This window comes from Ambystoma mexicanum, chromosome 10, assembly GCF_040938575.1.
Source record: "Ambystoma mexicanum isolate Mex_15411 chromosome 10, UKY_AmexF1_1, whole genome shotgun sequence".
NCBI classification, from domain to species: domain Eukaryota; kingdom Metazoa; phylum Chordata; class Amphibia; order Caudata; family Ambystomatidae; genus Ambystoma; species Ambystoma mexicanum.
The window spans coordinates 1,179,514,182-1,179,533,048 of NC_090932.1; the positions used below are offsets into that span (position 1 = coordinate 1,179,514,182).

At 46.1% G+C, this 18,867-nt stretch overlaps 1 protein-coding gene across 1 annotated transcript in view; it reads right to left on the reverse strand.

Annotated features, from left to right (window-relative positions):
- The window catches only part of LOC138493301 (uncharacterized protein C5orf52-like), a 120,375-nt gene extending 119,189 nt beyond the window's left edge, over positions 1–1,186 (reverse strand). Inside the window, exon 1 of the mRNA XM_069620395.1 lies at positions 811–1,186. Within this exon, the coding sequence (XP_069476496.1) occupies positions 811–887 (77 nt within the window). The 5' untranslated portion in view covers positions 888–1,186. The remainder of the gene's footprint in view (positions 1–810) is intronic.
- Between the last annotated feature and the right edge of the window lie 17,681 nt (positions 1,187–18,867).

The window sequence follows — 18,867 nt, forward strand, 5'->3', positions numbered from 1 at the left end:
CTTCACATTCTCACATTTTTCAGGTTAACTACGTGGCAAAGAGTGGCCATACACCAGATGACCTGTTGTGGTTGAAGTGGTACGTGAGCCCGCAAGGAGCTATAGAGAAGTGGAAGTGCAGAAAAGACGCATTGGCACTTGGAATGTGTTGGTGGGTGAAGAGAAATATAAAACAAAACAATGGGAAATTCGGCTTCTGGGGGCAAATGCCTAGTCAATATAGGGCTGAAGGGTGCCAATACCATCTTAAATACTCAGTACCAGCTTAGGCATTCTTCCACAAAGAAATAAAGGTTGCAGCATCCTACTGAAACATGAAGGATCATTTGTAATGTGGAGTAAAGTACTCAGCTGTGCATCATCAAACTCAACGTAGAAACAGAAATGGGCCCACAAGGCCACGTGACCTCCACTTTGAATTGATACCCAAAATATCCCAGACCTTGACTAAGGTTGTCAGTGTCCCATGCTTGAGATGACCATTAGACCTATAGGGGCGGGAGACCAGGCTGGTTATTAAAGCAGAGCATGCCTTCCAGGCATGGCATCAAGTGGGGCTGCCCACATTGAGTTCACCGCGTTTTGTCGGGCCTAGCCCCTGCTTCAGAGCAATAATTCTCATTTTGGTTCAGTGGGCTGCCATTTTCAAAAGAAAGGGACTCCTAAAAGAAAAGACAAGGCAACGGTTTACCGTCACTGGTTGAAAGATTGTGGCCCTCATAATAGGGCATACGACTATACTTTTAAAGGGAGGCAGATACCAAATTATATACAGAGGTGACACAGTGTAAACCAGCCATCCTCACAGACCTGGATATGCCTTTCTTTCCGCTACCTCGTCTTTTGCAGAAGGTGACAATGGGCCCATGATCTTCTTCCTGCGACATTTAAAAGGGGAGACATCTTCTGCCCCAAAGAAGGGGAGAAAGGAAACGGGACCTCAAAAGATAATACGGAAGGCTCCCGACATCAGAAGTGCTCTGTGTGACGTGGCATTCCAGGGTTTGTGACATCACGAGACCAGCAAATAGTTGAGCTGGAACCCTCGCAATTCACATCATTGTGGATCTTTCTGGCATTTTCCATCCCAACCTGCTGCTGGATCACAATGTAAACACAACAGGGTGGAAAAGCGAAAGCAGCTGTGCACAATCACGTGTGTCCAGAAATCCTGCGAGGAGCAAACTAAAGGGGGACAATGGGCTGCCAAACCTCATCAGGTTGGCCAGCTTGGAGAAAGGATCCACAATCCAAGAGCAAAAACAGGAAAGACACGGTCGCATATGGTCACGTTCCTTTTAATAAGCTGCTGGTTATGAGAATAATGTGTCATTGTTTTTCTTAACCAGTGGCTGCGTCTCTTTTTTTTTATTGTTTTTGGTTTACAACAAACCTTTACAAAATATGTTTTCCTCATAATTTACAATTAACATAAACATGTAGAACACTAATACATTAAAATTAATCTATTAAAGTAAGAACATTAAAGAACATTAAAGTACATAAGACATTTAAAACGATAAAAACAAATGATGCAAGAAAAAAGGCTTAATGTGAAGCAGTACGAGTTCTCTCTCCCCCTTTTTCTAGATGATTTCCCCAGCCAAGATGAGAATAAATCCCATTACATTCAAGTCGCACTAGTATCTATAGTTAGCATGATTTTTATACAATTCCTAATAATTCACCTCACATATGTTTACCTCATTAAAGTGATTTAAGAGATTATATCAAACAGAGCAATTACCTGAAATCACATACAGTTTACTTTATCACATAAAACCTACAAATGCACAACCATAAATATAAGAACCAATTCATTAAACAAATTCTAATAAGTCTTCCCCATGCTCTTTACCATCCATATATCTTTTCTCGTTCTCTCCCTCCCATAGCAGCCCCTCTCTCCCATAACCTTCCCTACTTCCACAGCCCCCTTATATCTCTCTTGTCCCCCGCTATAGTTATGGCAGCCCTGAAATGGTTGTGGACTTTCTGTAGTCATGTGTTGCATGAGGAGTCTGCTTCAATGTAATTGTTAAGTTTTGTGTTCAGGTTGGGAAATGCAGTTTTGTTTTTAGGACGGTCGTTATTGTGCTCATGTTATGGGTGTACATTTTATTTCATTTAATTATATTAGTGTTATTATTAATACTTTTTCATTCTACATCACCTCAAGAAGCATTACAGTCTACTATATGGATGTATTCTCTCATACCTTTGCATCGTTAATGATCTTTGCTTAAAGTACATTATAACTTTTCATATAATCGGTTAGTGTCCTGTTGTGATTAACTTTGCATTCATCTGGTGCAAGTGACTAGAATCTTGAGATGGAATGCACGGCTTAGAATGTTTATCTATGAGTGAGTTCCAGGTTTGTTAGTTGCAAGGATGTAAGCCCTGAGAGAGGATGCCGGTGGGTGTCCTATGTCCCCTTTTACTTACCTGACTCTAAGAACTGTATTTGGTGTACCTAAACTTAAGTAAATAAGTTAACAGTTCACCGGAGTGTCAGAGTCATTTGTGGCCAAACCCTGAACTCAACACTGGCGACGAGGATGGGATCTGGCTGTGCTGGGGGGACAGCACCAAAGGGAGACACCCGCCCCCCCCCCCCCTCTGAGAAGTGATCCTCTCTCAGGTAAGAGCGCTGGATGGCTGTGAGGCACTGCAAGTGCAGTGAGGGAAATTGAGGTCCAGACAGAGGTGATACAGAGGCAGAGGGGCCAAGAAAGGCCCAGACAGAGGCGCTACGAAGGCACTGGAATAACAGAGCAGCTATGGATGTAAAGGTGCTGCATGAGGCAGTGGAGAGGTTCTGCCAGGGCAGTGAGGCGCTACAATGGGCAATGAGATGTTGCAGAGGCAGTGAGGCGCTGCATGAAGAGGTGCTGCGAGGGCAGTTAGGCGCTGCAACAGGCAGTGAAGAGGTGCTGCAGAGACAGTGAAGCGCTGCTAGGGGCAGTGAGATGCTACAGAGGCAGTGAGGCGCTGCATGAAGAAGTGCTGCAAGGGCAGTGAGGTGCTGCGACAGGCAGTGAAGACGCGCTGCAGGGGCAGTGAGGTGCTGCGTTAGGCAGTGAAGAGGTGCTGCGTGAGGCAGTGAAGAGGTGCTGCATGAGGCAGTGAAGAGATTCTGCAAGGGCTGCAAGATGCAGTTAAGAGGTGCTGCAAGAGGCAGTCAAGAGGCGCTGCAAGAGGCAGTGAGTGGTCGCTGCAGAGGCTGTGAAGTGCTGCATGGTGCAGTGAAGAGGTGAGGCGCTGCGAGGGCAGTGAAGTGCTGCACGGGGCAGTGAAGAGGCACTGCATAGGGAGTGAAGAGGCACTTCAGTGACAAGGGTGTGCTGCAAAGGGCAGTGGGGACAAGAAGTTCTAGTGTTGAAAGGTACAACGGTCTGCTGTAAAGTGCAGTGGGCTCTGTGAGACTTATGGTTATTAGAAGGAGCTGTGAAGTTCATTGGAGCAGCAAGGTTCATTCATTCATTGGCATGGTGAAGTTCAAGGTGGCAGTCTCTCATAAAGCATTTAAGAGAATTGAGACTGTACAAACATTCAGAAGAGTTGGAAGTTGTTAATGGATCTGGGAGGGGCCTGGGGCCCATGGACTGTGCAAACATCTGTTGCGCCAAGGCTACAAGCTATTGGTCATAGTGAAGGCAGCTGAGATCACTGACAAAGTTATCCGATGTCAGCGCTTACCTTTGACTGGAACCGAAGGTTGCTGCGGTTGGCTTGAGTGGAGTCCTGGAGTTCGGCATGAGTGCTGCAGCGGGAGGCCTGACTCAGTTATGAAGTTTGATGGGGATGGGAGCTCTGTGTTCCTCCGTTACTCTCTATGCAATGGTGAAGTAGGAGAGAATGCAGAGGTGCTGGCGATTAGAGTTGAGATACTAGAGCTGATATATATTAGTTTATTAGAGTGATGTTGTAGGTACATGTCTCTCTCTTTAATTGAGTTATGTAGTTTAACATATTACTCTCCACAGGCGGACTACTGTCCATTACATGTGTTGCATGTGTAAAAATGTGCAATGGTTGAGGTGAACCGTTGAGCGGACTACTGTCCATTACATGTGTTGCATGTGTAAAAAGGTGCAATGGTTGAGGTGAACCGTTGAGCGGACTACTGTCCATTACATGTGTTGCATGTGTAAAAAGGTGCAATGGTTGAGGTGAACCGTTGAGCGGACTACTGTCCATTACATGTGTTGCATGTGTAAAAAGGTGCAATGGTTGAGGTGAACCGTTGAGCGGACTACTGTCCATTACATGTGTTGCATGTGTAAAAAGGTGCAATGGTTGAGGTGAACCGTAGAGCGGACTACTGTCCATTACATGTGTTGCATGTGTAAAAAGGTGCAATGGTTGAGGTGAACCGTTGAGCGGACTACTGTCCATTACACGTGTTGCATGTGTAAAAAGGTGCAATGGTTGAGGTGAACCGTTGAGCGGACTACTGTCCATTACATGTGTTGCATGTGTAAAAAGGTGCAATGGTTCAGGTGAACCGTTGAGCGGACTACTGTCCATTACATGTGTTGCATGTGTGAAAAGGTGCAATGGTTGTGGTGAACCATTGAGCGGACTACTGTCCATTACACTGTCTGTATAAAAAGGGAAATGTTGTTCCTAGACTTTGGTGCCATTGTTTTTGGCATATGTTGGTAGACATGTATGCGGTGATGTGTGAGTGAAATAAGATATTACGGTTTTGAGTGTTTATTAAATCTTCATTAGAGTTATTAAGTTGATAACAGTGTTCATCATTAGCTGTTCTATGTAGGCATATTAATATGTTCTCTCCACAGGTGGACTTTTAATTTTAATCCACAGATGGACATTGATGTTAATGTTAATAGATTTTGAAGTGGTGACAGGGTCTAAACCTTTTGGAGTTGGTTGTGGTTATATATGAAATGCTTTGAATAATCTTTTGTTTTTCAGGTGGGACTTTACTGGACAAATCTTTTGATGAAATATTGATCTTGCCACCGATACTTTACTGTTCTTGTTGTTGTCCCTATAGGGGAAAGATGTGTTGTGATTAACTTTGCATTCATCTGGTGCAAGTGACTAGAATCTTGAGATGGAATGCACGGCTTAGAATGTTTATCTATGAGTGAGTTCCAGGTTTGTTAGTTGCAAGGATGTAAGCCCTGAGAGAGGATGCCGGTGGGTGTCCTATGTCCCCTTTTACTTACCTGACTCTAAGAACTGTATTTGGTGTACCTAAACTTAAGTAAATAAGTTAACAGTTCACCGGAGTGTCAGAGTCATTTGTGGCCAAACCCTGAACTCAACATGTCCCTGTGTATTGTTTCCATAAAAGGCCAAATAAAAAGATTTGGACACAGAAAGTGCGTTTTTAAAGCAAAAATAAACTGCTGCCTTTACTTCTGGCATACACATTGCACAATGATTGCCCACTAACTGAGCATTGCCCTTTGCATCTGGACTTCTGAAGGGGTTTTTGTTTGAGAAGGAAGTAAGCATGCGTTCCACCTCCTGGAAGTTGCCTGCTGGTTTGCACACTCCCACGTATCCATGGAGATAAAGGGCAGCACAGTAGGGAAAGCATAAAGTAAAATAAAGAAAGAGAAAGAGAAAACATGAAAGGGGTGGGGTCCCTTCTCTGGCCTTTCTAGTTTTTGTGAGGAATGTGACGAATCAACTTCCGGAGCACCAGTGGTCCAGGGATGAATATCAGTTTCTAAACCATCAATCAACCCCACACCTCTAGTACACCAGAAGGAATCTGAACAGATGGGAATACATGTAAATTATAACACCTCCTTGCCCAATGTAGGTATCATGGACGGAACGGCAGGCTTATCTCTGCACGGTCGTGGATCATTGGTCAGTTGCAAAACAGCGAAAATACAATTATTACCCAGTGATAAAAGGGACTTGAATTTATCACTGGGTAATAATTGTATTTTTCAAGGTTATATACAAATATCTACTTTATTATTATTCAACAGACAGTTCTAGCACGCCACAAAATACAACCCACCCTGTAAAGAATGCAGAGGACAAAGAGTTTCAAGAAAGAAAAGGGATGCACTCGGTATACTGACAGGAGCGTAGTCAGTAAAGTAATGAATTGCATTAGTTCAAGGATACTTGGTTTCAGCACAAAGGGAGCAATGGGTCGTAAAATGTCACTAGGGGCCTTCGGAGAAGGACCAGGGGGACAGAACCACAATGTACCTCGTGCTTGTAGAAGTTCTTTGTGCTCAAAAGTGTAGAGTCAGTTTCAGGGCGCTTTGCAGCTTCTGCAACAGAGTTCAAGATGGCAGGCAGCTCTGGGTATCAGGCGGCAGGCAGTTCGGTGAGCGAGGAAGGACAGACGGCTGTAGGCTGGCCTACACGGTGGCTCGATGTTAGGAATCGTTGTCTCAATGCTGGTTGGCGGGTCTAAAGCACGGGTCGAGGCGGCTTGACAGCAGTCAGGGGTGCAGTGGGTTGCAGCTCGAGAGGCTCGACTGGCTCGAAAATGTCCTTAAGGTTGATGCTGGTTGATGCTTCTCAGTGCACTCCTCATAGCTTTTTTGCTGTGTCGCCCTATAAGGCAGACGGCCCAAATCTGAGGAGCGTGTTGCAGGCAACAGCCTTGTCCTTGGTTTGGTTCAGAGACTCTCTGGCACTTCCCACCTAGGAAGCTTGCTGAAGAGCCTAACTGCACACTGTGTGCTGGCTGGGTACCGTTTCTGGAGCTGCTCTGGATTCAGTATATCCCTCTGTTCCCTGGGAGATGTTTAGGGAAGGGATCTTGCTTCCCTCTTTGGAAAACCTGGCCTTCCTTTATTGGCGGATGCTGTAAGGCAGACTGTACCTTCAGCCAGGGTCCCAATGAGTTCTTCTTGCTACTCCTTGCAAAGTCTTCAGATGATCTGCCAAACGAGGGGCTCAACCCTCTTTTAAAGCCAAATGGGCCCTAGTGATTGGTGTAGGCTAAGCCTACCTTAATGAACCAATCCTAAGCCCCCACCAACAATCTTCTGTTTTGCACGAGGTCATTACCAGAGTGCTTTGCAACAGGAAAGGTGGAGGGGGGGGACATGTACTACTAAGTCCGACCCGTCTTCCTGTCTGTTGTGGATCAAAGTGTCTCCCTGGTTAATTGAGTTCTTTGTGATTCCTGATTAAAGGCAGATCTCCCTTGAAGTTGTGGTGAGAACAGACATTCTGTCTCCAGGATATCAGATACTCATACTCTCTGAAACGGGTCCCCCTGGGGGGGGGATTACCTACTGTAAACACATGTAACTAACATGACACTTCACTGCCCTTGATACTGAGGGGTGGGACCTGGCTTTAGGTTGACACAGTGCATATTGCCGGTCGTTGGGGGTTTTCCTGTCTTTTTTTGCCTCGGCAGCTGGGCCCCAGGTGGGCCTGTTTAAAGTATACTCTATTAGTGTGCTAATTATGTTTGATTGCTGCCACCATTCTGCAGGGCCAATAAAGGATAAGGCAGTTCCATGGAGCCTTTGTTATTGTATTAGGCTGCAAATAACAAGGGGGGTCCTGGGAGACTCTCTGCCAGACATGAGCCCTGCTTTACAAGAGCCTTCCCCAGAGTCTTTAGCTCACTATCTTTCACAGAGGAGAAATATCCTAAACATATAAGTCTTTGTCCTGCCCAGGGGCAGTCCAGCACCGAAATGCTAGGCAATTCTCCTCTGAACAAGAGGCACATCTTGCTTTAAGAACTAACACTTATGCTTGTATGCTTCCCAGACGGTGGTGGGGGGCTTCCAGAGGCTGGATTCTGCAGCTATAGCACTGACTGTGCATCCATTTTAGAAGACGTGCGGTTTCAGATGCAGTTCCGGTCAGACCCTGCTTTTGATGGGGGCGGGGGATGGATATGACCAGGTGGCACTGTGGTTTCTGGAAGAAGACACCTACATTTTCACGGCTGGCACTGTGACGGTTACCAGAAGCAGAAAGCATTAAAACTGCCTTGTGAGTTTGAGGGGGCCAAGTTGTTTGTGGAGCAGCTGAAGGAATTGGTGCATCAGGTTTTTAAAACAAACAAACATGCTGATAAACTTGGGCAAAAGGCCAAGCAGTCGCATTCTCATCGGCCTTGATTCTGTAAGTCTGGCAAGCCGAGGTCTTCTTTCTAGTCTCGGCAGTGGCAGCCAAGGAAGGATGAAGTGCAATGCCAGGTCTCCAAGTTCCTTCCTCAGCAAGAAGGGCAGAAGTCCTGATGGTCAGCAGTGGCCTGTGAGAAGGGTCGGGTGCAGTATTTCTGCAACATGGGATCAGTGAAGTTCAGGGATGTCATTTCACCAAAATGTCAGGGGTAGCGGAAGTTGAAATCACATGACCTTTGATGACATCACAGGAAGTGATGTCAGTTGACACCCCCCTACACACACACACACACCTCGAAGTGGCATCACAAGAAGTGATGGAACACGACCTTTCACCCCTTGACAAAACAGGAAGGGACTTTACATATTGTGAGAAATATGGTTGCAATTTCACTATAATGTTATATAGATTTCATAGAAGAATGGATCACCATATGTATCGTTAATATTAGTGTGTATAGTACCATATTACGTTCAAGATCAAATGATAATTATATGTTATTATATAGCGCTTACGCTTAAGCGCTTATACATACAATATCAAGCAACCTGTGTTGGTTCTCATTTGTCGACCTCAGAAGGGTGAAAGGCTGAGTTGAGGGGTTTACGAACAGGCTAAAACAGTGACTCAAGAATGTCAGCCACTCTAAAAATAAAGAGCCACGTGACACTGGCCATAGCCCAGGAGATTACATTTTTTTTTAAAGTTAAACAAAAAGGAAACTTTTTTTAAAAACATATTTTTTTCTAGGGGTAGCTAGGGAGACCACAGGCATAGTAAGGGAGACCTCAGGGGTGGCAACTGCGACCCCTGGCGACCCCCAAATGACGTCCCTGGTGAAGTTGTACAATGTCTGAGAAAATTGTGTGGTGATATTGGGGTATGAAAGAGACTTTGTTAAGAGGCCAAGTAATGTCAAAATGGCTCTTAACAAGTTCGACTGTACAAGAACAGTTGATCGTATGCACTCATTATTGCTGAATGGGAGCTTATTGTATGTGGATAAACCGAGGGGGGGCCTTACCCGGCTACTTGTCCAGATTTCCAGATGGAAGAAGTCGAGATGTTATGCTAAGATTTAGGCTAAATTTGCTCCCTACTGGTGATGTAATATCTAGTAGGTTTAGACAGAGGGCGGGCAAGGATATGTGCTCTTTTTGTCATCTAGATCTGTGTCAGACATTGTAACATGTTCTAATCGAATGTCAAGGAACAAGAGTGAAATGATAAAGTCATTGCAGCGTTTTGTGAGTGACCCAAGCCGGGTACAAACCATGCACTTTTGGCATCAGATGTCCTCCGACCATAATTCATTCTTGACAATGGAACTGATTAAATTGTTAAAGATGCTGGAATTGCACAAAGAATATTCCTGAGGACTGGGATGAAGGGGTGTATTTTATTTGTAAATATTGTGATGTTGGATATGTACCAGTTTTATATTATGTGAAAAGTCAAATGTTTAGCTGAGACACATTTAAATTAAAAAAACATTTAAAAAGAAAGACTTTCTGGAACATGCCCTGCACTCTGGAGCTGTGCTGACTCTGTGACCCCAGCATGCACTCAAGAGGCTGGCATTGTAGGTGGGGATCCGGGAGTTGTTGGCCAGGCGGGCCATAGCGTGATTGCCCAGGTCTTCAACCACTGCTGCTTCCACGCCGCAATGCCAACTGCATTGTGATTACCAGGTTTGCAGTGCATACAGGCTGAGCATAAGCTAGCACCCCCACACCCATCCTCAGCCCACCTCTCACTTGCCGGGTAGGCCTCAGTAGAGGCCCATCACCCTCTTTCCAACGCAGAGCCTCACAATACCGGCTGCGCGGCATTAAAGCTGGGCCGAGAGGGATTTGGCCCAAAAGCTCGTTCCAAACAATAAATACTGCAGACACTGGGCAAGCCCCAAGGCCGGCCTGGTACCCCTAACCCACTGTGTCAGGGCAAGGGACGGCTCGCCGTCTCAGGAGAAGAAGACTTCTATGGCAGGGCCATCCCAGCATAGTGGCTCCTGGAGCGAGCATTCAGCATCAACTGGGCCCCCTCGTCTATCAGGGGCCCCAGGAAACATGCAGGCTGCTCTCCCTTCTCTTCACTGATGTTCTGGGGAGATTACCCACAGTACCACCAAACATTGCCTCTCAGAACCCAGCAGCAAGAGGCCAAAGGTCCCTGGGCAGTGGACAGGAAAACAATTAAGTGATGGGCAATAAGCTAAGGAGGCATTGTACCTCATGGGAGGGGTGGAGTAATTAAAGTTCAAAAAGGGTTCCTGTGAGTTGGGGCGGGCCTCAAAAGTAAGTACTGGGATGAAGAAAAGGGGCATGGGGGTAATGGTGCTACTTTTTAGCAGGAGAGGGGCACATCTTAAAGCCACCAGATGTTCGCATATGATTTCAGCACATCATTGTACTGACATACCCAACAGATATTTTAGTGCTGCCACCTATGTAAAGGACGGTGGGATTTGATCAGGAAGATCCGACAATAGTGATTACTCCCCCAAACTAATTATAACAACCATTGGCAAAGACAACAGTTTGGGCTTTTGTGTAGGAATGGTGTAGGCATTTGCTAAGCACTACGTTAATGGTACTATTTGGCCACAAGAAGGCAACAGCTACAAAATTGTGTAATTTCCTGGATATATGATGGCAGTGCATGATAAAAGTATATCTAATTCCCATACACAAGCTAACACTGTTGGTTTTGTCAATGTTCGTTTTTTAACAGGACTTCATTGCAAGGAAGACATTTAAATCATGTAGCTAAAGACACACTTGGTTAAGTCATTTTTATTACACCAGTAGCTCTTTTACAGCTGAAATTGAAGCCATTAACTGACAACAGACTGGTAGAAATAACCCAATGGCAGGCCAAAGGCCGAAGTTACTCCTTGATAGATCTAGCTCAAAGAGATGACAGGAGGATGTGTTTAGGGCGGGGGGAGGGGGCAGGTAGTGGGTGTGAGGGGTCATAGTGATTAGCATGGCCAAGAATGGTGAATTGGTGGGTAAATAACAAAACAACACCCATAAACTATGTGTCCAACCTCACATGTCATCTCCTTCCTGGCCATACTCCAGTACAGTAGTTTGAGCCTATAAGTGACACAACCAAACAAGACCCTACCTGGCCAAAAAACCTACCATCTCCCAAGGACAACAACCTACCAGAAGCCATGGCATTGCCAGACTCGAAACAGAGAATTGAAAGAAGGAAAGCAGCTGAGAGACATGCCTTTTTCTACTGTCCACCATGTCTCTGGAACAAGTTATCAATGCAGGTAAGACTGCCCCCCTCCATCCTACTCTTTTGAAAGTCCCTACTTCACAAAGTGCATCTTGCTAATCCCTCATCACCCCATTGAATCATACTTCGGTACAACGTCCTTTCATCGCGGTATGTTTTTTCGTGCAGTTTTTTGCCGCAATTTTTTTTCGAAAAAAAATCACATTTTTTAGGGGGCGTTAGTAAATTATATATATGAGGTGTGGGTGTTTGGGAAAAAATACAAATTTAAAGAAAAATAATTTTAAGAAAAGTGATTCGTTTTTTCGTTAAAAACAAATTGCGGTAATAAACCCAGCGAAAAAACATCCCGCAATGAAATTACATTTAACCCATACTTCTCTCCATCCACAGATCTTCTTCCCCAATAGCCCCTTCCCCTTCCAGCGATCTCGGCTATACCCACCCCCTTCCTGTGACCCCTGGGTTTGTCCCACTATGTACAGTGCCCCGTTGCTTCCCAGCTAGGTTTGAGCTCCATACATTCTATACATGCATTCAATGAATGTTAAACCAAACAACTACTCATCTTAAAAGGAGCACCATTTCTGAGTGCAATTGGTTCATTAGAAAGTTCCCAGGTTAATGTGCGGCCCCAATGGCTGGCCGTTTCTCATGGATGGGCACATCAGTGGGCACACCTTCCTTTCATTGATATACCACCGAGCAACATTCGCCCATGCTGCTTCCAAGAGCTAGAAGAGCACATACCTTTCTCAAAAACGACCTTACGTTTGGGACACCTGTGGGTATCTATTTTAAATTGGGGGGATGGTCATGGACTCTGTCTCTAAACTGCTTGATCCATCCTGGAAGAAATGCGGTCTTTGGTGCAGCTGTATTGATGAACCTGGGGCATCTATTTTAAATTGGGGGGATGGTCATGGACCCTGTCTCAAAACTGCTTGATCCATCCTGGAAGAAATGCGGTCTTTGGTGCAGCTGTATTGATGAACCTGGGGCATCTATTTTAAATTGGGGGGATGGTCATGGACCCTGTCTCAAAACTGCTTGATCCATCCTGGAAGAAATGCGGTCTTTGGTGCAGCTGTATTGATGAACCTGGGGCATCTATTTTAAATTGGGGGGATGGTCATGGACCCTGTCTCAAAACTGCTTGATCCATCCTGGAAGAAATGCGGTCATTGGTCCAGCTGTATTGATGAACCTGGTCAAAGTGAAGTGTAAAGGCGATTTTGCATCTGTTTTACTCCTCACATTTCCACTCGATTAAGGAAATGACCAAAACTGCATATCAGGGGCCTTCTCTAGGTATTCACACACCTGGCCCGCCCACTGCCGTGCAATTTAGGATGGTTATGCATCGACCCTTCCTTGTGTGGAAGAGAACGGCGCTTTCTGACAGGTGTGTGCTTGACACATGGAAATGCACAAAGGCACGCGTAGGTGTTGTCAGCATAAAGCCCTGGCTGAACAAAATGGAGACCCCAACACAAAGTATATGTTTAAGGAGTTATTAAGACAATTACAGGGCATTGTCTGGGCAGGACGACTATGTAGGACATATAGTTAACGGGTGAGCAAAATGCAGAATGGTTCGGGCTTCTGGGGGAGTATGCCAAAACAAAACGTATCCCCCCCTCTATTCCCCAAGGCTCCCCATTATGAAGCTGACAGTGCCCCAAAGTCGCTCAAAGGTCCAAACGCGGTGCTCCAGTTTCACAAAAAGTAACAAAGTAAAGATGCTCTTTGAGCTATAGCCCAAAAAAAGTCTTAAACCAAACAAAAGGTCCTTCGTTCTGCAGTGAGTATTTCGGGAGTCTGTATTCCACTGGAAGCCCGTGGCTGAAATGTTCGAGGGAGAAAAGACCGAAAGTTATTCTTCCGAAAATAACTTTCGGTCTTCTCTCCCCTGAACATTTCAGACATTGCTGCCGTCCCCACCCTGACCCCACCCCTACCTTACCTTGTGGCAGCACACTTCGCTGTGTGCCACCAACTCTCTGTGTCCCTGCAACGCCCGTTCCCTTTCACTTCCGTGATCAGGAACCGGCGCAGCAGGGTCGTTTCCATTTTTTTTATTTTATTTTTTTACTTTTTACGTGATTGGCTGCGGGGGACACCCCCACAACCACCCACGCACAAGGGTTCGGGGAACACCCCCACAGCCCTTGCCACTGAATGGGGGATTTGGTCGAACCTTTCGGCCAAATCTCCCAGTCAGGATTTTAAATAAAGTCTTTTTGGGTGATTCTGGTATTCCACAGTTATCCAGGGGAACTTCCAGACAATAAGTCTGGTCAGCCATCAATCCTGTGGTCTGGGAGTTTGGGCAGTTTTGTCATGCCCGGATGGAGGGAGATAGGAGCAGGGCACCACTCTCGCCTTCCCCCTTGCGAAGGCCCCTTGCTCCTTGCAGCGAGCCAGATAGGCCTTCTCCAGCCAGGCATACTGGGATCACCACCCCCACAGGAAAAGACACCCACTGTTCCACTCCCAGTCCTTTTACCTATTGTGCATGCCGCCATGGCTGAAAGTGTCATAAGACCTTGCACATAGACACACTCAAGGAGGAAAGCCAGGCATGGGTGGAGGAGAATGGGAGTGAACTTGTGGATGCCTTTTCTGTTCCTTGTTAGGGCCTCTCCTGAAAGATATTTCATGGTACCTGCAGAATGCCGGGTAGCAGGCAGAATAATTTGCATCCGAGGATGCCTGCTTGTCCAGAGAGCAGGCCTCTGTTGCTGACACAGCAGCATTAGAGACTTGCACCGATGCTTGGTGGGATGCTCAATTGGCCCATGATCAGTCCTCCCTGCACAGCCTTGCAGTTTTGCACATTCCTCCTTTGATGCTGTGCGCCACTTGACGAGCAGCAACACTTCCCTCTGCTGTCAGATGCTGGAGGCCACTTTACAGCATGGTCAGTCTACGATGGCATTGACTGACCTACTCACACCAACGGTGCCCTCCCTTGCCCGGGTGCATGGATATGTGCAGGAGGCAAATAGCACCATCGCCACTGTCACCTCCTCTTCCCCATCATCAGGCCATCAGAGACTCCCACCCACTGAAGCTCTTGCTGTCGCCAGCCAGCTTTCCCTGACATGTAAAACTAGTAAACGGGGTCAGATGGGCAAGCTGCCATGGCAGTGGAATTAAACATGCACTTTTAACCTGACAGCGTCCTATCCTTGGACATGACTCAGGTTCATCCTAGTTAAGATGTTTTATGATTGATAGTTCTTCCAACAAGACCTCATCCTGGATTACTTTTGGTGCACCCATGACTTTTCAGACTTTGGACTATTCCTGGAGAACATTACCTTCCAATACACCAGGACAATTGGCATATGTGATATGATATGGCATTTATGACATGATATGAGACTCAAAATCACGCCCAGTGGGGCGACATCTCCACTGTTACATGTTCAATAAAATCACTGTTCTATACATTTCATATGGTCATTACTATTGTATGTATGCAATTGTGGGGGTAAGGGATTGTCTCCATTTGTGTTGATAGACTTACCTCTACTGGAAGAAGTTGTTGTTGATCTCCTCATGCAGAACAAGGACATCCACACTGTCACTTTGATGGTAAGGCGCAGGTGGAGATCCATGGCCACCATTGCCAGACTCTGCCTCATTCTCAGGCACAGGGACATTGCAGTGTATAGCGATTTTGTTTAGCATGCAGCCACTAGATGGCCCACCTTCAGTGACTGCTTCATAAAGGCCACCCAGCCCCATGTAGGCAATGGAATCTATTTTTCAGTACCCCAAAAGCAAACACAATGGTGATGGGGGAATGCATACTGTACCACTGTCTGGGCAGGTGCGCCTTATGGAGTCATCTGCAAGGGCCACATTGGGTATCCAGTGTCACCTGCGGAGTGCAACGTAGTATAGCTGTTATGCATTGGAAAGGTTTGTGTGATATTTTCAATCACTTTGAGGGATGTTCTCTCACGTCACATCTATTTCTGTGGCTGTGACGTGCCAGTTGGCAACGCCCTTTTGCCTCAACAGTCCAATGAGGACAGGTCAGATGTATGCGTCTGTTTGTGGGTGAAGATTAGAATTTTGATGGGATTAGTGGTAAAGGTACTTGCGATTGTTGCATGGGTTTATTGCTGCTCCACAAATTGGCCACTTGTGGGGATTTCAAATTGTTTATCTTGTGTTCATCCATGTGCAGGGTATTAGTTGCATACAGAATTGCTTACATTGTTACCATTTAGTGAGATCAGGGCAGTCCTAGGGTGAGCTGCTTTTACATTAGAACATTATTGCATTGTATGACATCTACCGTTTGGTGAAGGGGTATGGACATGATCAAAGACTAGGAAGGACTGGAGGACATTACAATGATTTTGACTCTGGGGCCCTTAGGCCAGAATATACACATTATTGGAACCCTTTGGCCACAGTGCATTAGGGGTGGATTGGACGTTTAATTTGTTTATGAGTTTGGGGGTCTCCTTCATTGCTTGCAAGTGGAGTTTGTGGCTCATTCTGAAGGCTTCCACTGAAGAGGTGGCTTTGACGCACAGGGCTGGCGCATTCTATTTGAGTGGAGCAAGAAGACAATCGAAGTAAGGGAGCAAGTAGGCACAAGGATGCAGGTGTTGCCATAGGTTGTGAAGTGACACGGAGCGGGTAGGGGAAGTGGGAGGCTACAGTGAGATGTATTTAGTGAAGCAGTGGGGGCAAGGCCGCTGAGAGAAATATAGACAAGTTGCAGGAAATAAAAAAAGAGAGTACATTTTTGCAGGGAAAACCATTCTGAATGTTTATGGTGGGTGGAGTTGGCTGGAGAATCTCCATAGGTTGCAAAGAGGCGGTGTTGATCAGTTGAGTACTTTGTTCGGTGTGGGAGGTTTAGACCAAAGACTAGACTGCAGCAGTTGAGTGGTTATTAGAGTAAAGTGGTAGGGATGTGGGTGTACGTTCAGTAGTGTGTGAGGGGTGGGTGTATTTTTATAATGTTTAGGTGGTTGAGTCAGGAGTGGAAGTGATGTCTTGGTGGAGTTTCATATAGCTTTCTGAGATACCCCCAAGCTTTGCAGGAATGTTTTAGGGGCTGAACAGGAGGTCAGTGGGGTAAGGCATGGGAGAGGGAAGGGGGATTTGGATTGGGGGCAGGGAGAATGAGGACTTACAACTTTGTAGTTTTTGGCATGAGGCGGCGCTGAGCTGTCCAGCGCCAGATTGCAGTAAGGCAGTTGCTTATGCTTATGGAGGGTGAAGGATTGAAGAAGGGGAAGGAGTAGTCTGCATGTTTATTGTTAGTAAGTGGGTGATAATTATCGCCAAAAGAGGTCAGGATTTTCCTGAGGATGAAGTTGCTTAGGACTGATCATTGAGGTGGACTCCACAGGAAGGGGTGTTGTGGAGGAGGTATAGGAGTCCCATGAGATGGAGAAGCAGTCAGACAGATAGGGGTGCTCCCATTCACGGACGTGGTACTCGTACTTGAAGCAACGGAGGGACACAGGCTGAGGGACGAAGGGATGATCCACAGTGCTGTTGGCAGCTGAAAGGTCCTAAGTATGAGAAAGGAGGAGAGAGGAGTGTGGTGCACAGCGGTCCGAGATATTGCAGTGAGGATGACCGCTGTCTCTATGGATTGAAAAGGTACACTTATTGTTGTTGATGCACATATCAGGACCTGTGTGCAGTCGAACAGAGTGGGTTCCTGTGCTCTGTGTCCTACTGCTATCCCAATACTGACAGCTAGGTGTGCCCCATGACTGCCGCATTCTGTTGACTGCATGTGTGAATAGTGGGCACTTTCAGGACCATAGAGTAGGTGTGTAATGGGATGCATTGGAGAAGTGGCGTTTTGCTGTGTACTTACCCAACAGCCAGTCCCGCTGTAGGCATAATTTCTCCATGATGGTTGGCAGGTTGCTCTGAGACGGAGTCATGGGGGAACCAGGTAATCGGGCACAGCCAAGTGTGAAGAGAAGGGCTGCATCACAGACGTTCTGCATATTGATGGAGTGCTGTGCACGCCGGTTTTTGAAGATCTGCTCTTTTGTCCTCAGTGGTACAAGGGGCTCATGTGTGCTACCACATAAATCTGGGCTTTCATGTTTTTGTGGGGCTCAGGATTGGTGTGGTACGTAATGCAGTGCCACAGCCATCTGCTCCTAGCTGCAAGCATTCGTGATAGGATGCAGCAGAAGCAGGCCTGGGTGATGCCAGGTGCCAGGGCCACTGTGTATGAAATGTGCTAGAGGCAAAGACATGTAGCCCTGTCAGGAGGTTCAGCAGGACGTGGGAGTGTTGTGATAGATACCTTGTTGGGCTCCATTTAAGGCTCTCTTTCCACCATGAGATTGAATATGGAGGGCTTGTCTAGGTGGTAAGTTTCAAGGACCTGCTGGTTTGTGAGGATGTGGCTGTCCTGCTCGACCTTGTACACCTTTCAGATGCAGAGTCTTTGTGCTCTCCTCGTGGCTTGCAGCTGCTGTGGGTGCCATGAGCATGGATGATGGACTGCCTGGGCGGTGGCCTGGTTAATGGACTGCCTGGCTGGTGGCCTGGTTAATGGACTGGCTGGGCTGGAGTGGTTGCTGCGGGGGCAACAGTGGCCGATTCATTAACAGGCTCATCTGGCTCAGTTGTGCCGAGAAAGATCCTGCTACTCCCATGATGCTGGAAAACTGAACAATGTTGAAACGGATTGCTAGTTTACCGAATGTGTCCCTTGATGTGGGTGATAGCACGACCTAATTGGTCGATTTTAGCCCCCTGTGTGATCTGCCACTTTTTATTGCTATGATTTGCACCTGCTCTGGGAATTTTGAGGTGTAAAAGTGAGTAGTAGAACAGGTTTGAGATTGCTGTATTATTCCTATAGTTGGATTTTATAACCAATATTTCAAACTTAATTCAGAGCAGATTTATGCCATTAGAACCCACGCGGATTTACCGATTTACATGACCACCCTTTAGACCAGTTCCTGGGAGGCATTCAGCAATCCCGTTGCCATTCACTGCTACAAAATCGTTCTTTACATTTTTATTTTATTGTGTCTTAGCCAACTTTGTTTTTTTTTTTTACACATCTTCGATCTTAAAACAGAATGTACATTATGTCTCCAATTACAATATTCAAAAATAAATATATTTCACCTTAAAACTGAACTTTGGCTACAATGTCCTTGCAATAGATCATTGTTAGCTATATAGGAAAGAGGGCAGAAGAGAAAGTATACGGTGATACAGTACACACTAGAAGTTGATCAGTCATCGCAACAATATGTTGCAGAGCATAAAGGTGAAGCGTAAGGTTGTTAATTTTCACTTTTAGGCTTTAGAATTGTGATCTGGGGGTGTAGAAAATGGCCTCTAAAGCTATTAAAGAGCCCTCACTAGATATCGGGTATGTAGGTTATAATTGGGCACAACATGCCTTATCTTGCAGCTATTTCAGAGTCAAAAAGTGGACTTACATTTGGCAGGTGACCCCCGACCAAATGATGTAAAATC